This window comes from Bison bison, unplaced genomic scaffold (assembly GCF_000754665.1).
Source record: "Bison bison bison isolate TAMUID 2011002044 unplaced genomic scaffold, Bison_UMD1.0 scf7180017864377, whole genome shotgun sequence".
Classification (NCBI taxonomy): domain Eukaryota; kingdom Metazoa; phylum Chordata; class Mammalia; order Artiodactyla; family Bovidae; genus Bison; species Bison bison.
The window spans coordinates 622,475-626,107 of record NW_011494949.1 but is presented as its reverse complement, the minus strand read 5'-3'; the positions used below and the strand labels follow the sequence as shown (position 1 = coordinate 626,107).

The 3,633-nt window shown below is 65.8% G+C and overlaps 1 protein-coding gene across 1 annotated transcript in view; it reads left to right on the top strand.

Annotated features, from left to right (window-relative positions):
- Positions 1-3,633, top strand: part of CLPTM1L (CLPTM1-like) — a 29,099-nt gene that overhangs the window by 358 nt on the left and 25,108 nt on the right. Inside the window, exons 2-3 of the mRNA XM_010857137.1 lie at positions 1,534-1,653; positions 2,385-2,625. Of these exons, the coding sequence (XP_010855439.1) occupies positions 1,534-1,653; positions 2,385-2,625 (361 nt within the window). The remainder of the gene's footprint in view (positions 1-1,533; positions 1,654-2,384; positions 2,626-3,633) is intronic.

The window sequence follows — 3,633 nt, the reverse complement described above, 5'->3', positions numbered from 1 at the left end:
CCTCCCCGGTGAGAATGGAGCTGGCCCAGGGTCACAGGCTGGTGGGCAGCCAGCGCCAGCAACCAGCAAACCGAGTCCTGAGCCCCCTGCTCTGAGGGCAGCCAGGGGGCTTGGACACGGTCCTTCCCCAGCAAGCCTTGGCCTGAGGCCCTCTCCTGCCCCAGCCCCCAGCCCTCCTGTACAGCAGCAGACAAGCCACAGACCAGCAGCTGAGCTGGCCCCCAGAGCTCTGGGGAGGCTAGCTGGGGTGCTCCGAGTCCAGCAGGGGAAGGACTCCCGGGGCAGGAGGGTCGTGCCTTTGAGGGGACCCGGGGGGGCCCGCAACCCTTCCTGCACGTGGGCTCAGGGACAGGCTGGATCCTGAGAGCACGTGAGCCCCTGGCCCAGGGACTCAGCACGCAGTGGGTGTATGGAGCTGGGGCTGAAGAAAGACAAGGGGCCTTGGTGGAAAGGTGGGGCCTGGACACTGGCTTCCCGGGATTTCTAAGACCCCGTCCCCACCTCTAGTCCTCCCCCTGGGGCTGCGCTTGTTCCCCCAAACTCGTCTTGAGGACCGAACCCCCGGCACCCGGTTGTGTGGCCTGTTTGGAAACAGGGTGTCTGTGGCTGGACCTGGTGAAGCTGAGGCTGCCCTGCAGGGGCCGGGCCCCCGTCCAGTAGGATTGGTGTCCTGTGAAGCCGACGACTGGAGACACACTCACAGGGAGACGCCATGGGGAGGGCTCAGAGATGGCGATGCTTCCCCAAGTCCAGGCACCACCAACGCCGGCCAAGCTGAGAGGCTGGAGGGGGCCTGGGCTGGAGCCCCCCTCGGCCGCAGAAGGAAGCCACTGCACGGACACTGTGGCCTCGGACTTCCAGCCACTGGGACGGGACACCCACCCCTCATCCTTCTGTCCTGGGAACATACACGACCTCCTGCCAGGCGCCAGGCACCTGCGAGGAGCTTCAGAGACGTCGGGGCCGCAGACAGGCCCGGCCAGGCCCCGGGGCTCAGCAGGAAGACCCTCAGCCCAACAGTCACGGCACACGTACTCACGCTGGTGTGCAAAGAGGCCGATGGACTTGCAGGGTGGCAGGGGGCTCCAAGGACAGCAGGCGGGCCCAGGACGGGATGCTGGAGTGACCTGCTGAACTGAGAGGGACACCGGAGTGCAGAGGCCGCGCTGGCGCCGACACGGGGCAGGTGTGGCCGGCGCATCCCCTCCTGCCCGCCCTGGGAGCCCCGCCGGGAACACGCAGGCTGCGAAGCAGGGGTCGAGGGCTGTGTGCACCGGCCTGCAGGCGTGGCCATCAGTGGGTGCAGGAACCAACAGGAGGGCAGCGACTCTTTGAGTAAATTAGAAAACGCCACGTGTGCTCGTGCACGAGGTAAGGTCGTTTCAGGAGACTTCGTTCAATTACCCACACGCGTGTCCTGCGCGCACCAGGCTGAGAACTAACCTGCTTCCTGGCAGGTGCCACCAGGCCCTGGCCCTGCCAGGAACCAGGTCAGCGTGACTCACGCACACATCCGTGTCCTTCCTGGGACAGTGGCTGCACCTGGGCCCAAGACGGTCCCAAAGCCTTTCACAGCCGCTTCGGCCAGAGCTCTGGAGCCACACGGCCATCGTCCTCCTGAGCAACGGCACAGGGCTGACCTCAGTGTGCAGGGTGTGTGTACACGTATGTGGATGTGTGCTCACGTGTGAGCGAGGGTGCGCACGTGAGCGTGTGCAGGTGTGCGGGGCGCGTGTCTGCACCACTGTGGTGCCGACTAGGGGGTAGAGGTGCTGAATCTCCTCCCCATGGGCCTCGGAACAGCAGCCAGAGAGGGGCCATGAGGCTGCACAGCACTCACTGGGCGTGAACTCCGGGGGGAGCGGGGCCGGCCCCTGAGGTCCCAGCATGCGGGGCTCCTGGCGGCAGGCGTGCGCAGGGGGCCGCGTCCGAAGCTCCAAAGCGCTGGCCTCCGCTCCCACACCGTCTCCGCGGGGGCCGGACCCAGAAGGTCCTCGGACCACCTGGTGCTCACCCAAGGCTGAGTCTGGACTATGCTCTCGGCTCCCTTTCTGCCGCCCCCCAGGGGCTCCCCTCCATGCCCTGAGCCCCATGGGGAACCCCAGGCTCAGTCGCACATCCATGTGCCCCCCCCAACAAGGAGCGTGCAGACAGCACAGACCACCCAGGCCTGAGTCTGCACAGGACGTGCCCACGAGGAGGGAGGACCTGAATCTTCCACAGATCCCGCCCGCAGCAACGGGCTGGACACACGGCCACGCGGGCCAAGGGAGCCTCCACAGAGCCGCCCAGCGGGGCAGGCGTCCAGGCAGTCACGTCTGAGCCTGACCAGGCTGCCAGCCGCTGGTCCGGTGTGGGGGGGCCGCACTGCCGGCTGCCCTCAGTCCACTGAGCTGCTGCCACTCGGCGAGGTGGTTCAGTTAAAGCTCAACGGCCTGGCTGACCGGGTGCAGGTGAAGCACAGTGTACGCAGCCCGGCCATCAGCCCGGAGCCCAGCACCTGCTCCCGCCCCAGCAGGTGGGGGCCAGCACCCCCCGACCCCGGCCTGAGCCCCGCTCCGCGCCCCTCCCTGCAGGGCTGGCTGACCGTCCACCGGGCTGAGGGCATGTCGGGCAGCCCACAGGGTGGGTGGGTGGATGGACACCGGACTCCGGCCAGCCCCGGTCTCTGCAAGACGGGGTTTTGACCGAGAACCAGAAGACGTAGAACTGCGCCCTAGTTAGGCTGTTTGTTTTGCACAGAGATGAGTTAGCAACCCTGAAATTGCCCGGCGTTTATTCTATACTTGGGAGAGCAGGGGTAATCAGAATGGCTGCATAATTTGCAGGTTCTGTACAAAATGAGAACATGGGGCCCGTGTTCAAAACTTGTTAAGAATTTCAGGATGGTATCAGCAGAGCTGTGAACAGGTCCCTCCAAATGCGGCCCTGGACAATCCCTGGATAATGAGAATCTGGGGATGGAGCCACAAGTCAGGCCTGGGGAGGCATGGGGACAGGCTGCGGCCCCGCCTGGGGTCCCCCATGTGCTCCGGGTTGTAACACAGACACGTGTGTCCACACACGTGTAGGCGGGACGGACCTGGGCCCCTGTGTGGGGGGACGCACGTCTGAGCTCTGATCTGAAAGGCTTGGCACCCAGTTGGGCCCTGAGCCTTCCCAGAGCTCAGGCTGCAGATCCAAAGGCGCTGGTCCTGTGAGAGGCCTCAGGGCTCCCTGGAGAAACTGCCGGTTCCGGAGTCCAGACGCAGGAGGCGTCAGCGAGTGGGAGTGTCTCGTGGGGCTGCAAAGGGGAGGCGGGCTGGGGGAGGGACAGAGCCCCCCAGAGAGCTCCCGAAGGCCAGACATGGGACAGATGACCGAAGAACCACAGTAATGACCATGGGAACGATGACCCTCTGACTCAGCCCAGGCTGCCCCAACAGGCCTGCCCAGGCCCATGTCCCCTACAGCCCCTGGGGGTCAGAGCCTCACCTCGTGGGGTCAGGACTCACACCCGCGTCCCCTACAGCACCCAGGGGTCAGAGCCTCACCCCATAGGTGCGGGGCTCACACCCGCATCCCCTACAGCCCCCAGGGGTCAGAGCCTCACCCCACAGGTGCGGGGCTCACACCCACATCCCCTACAGCCCC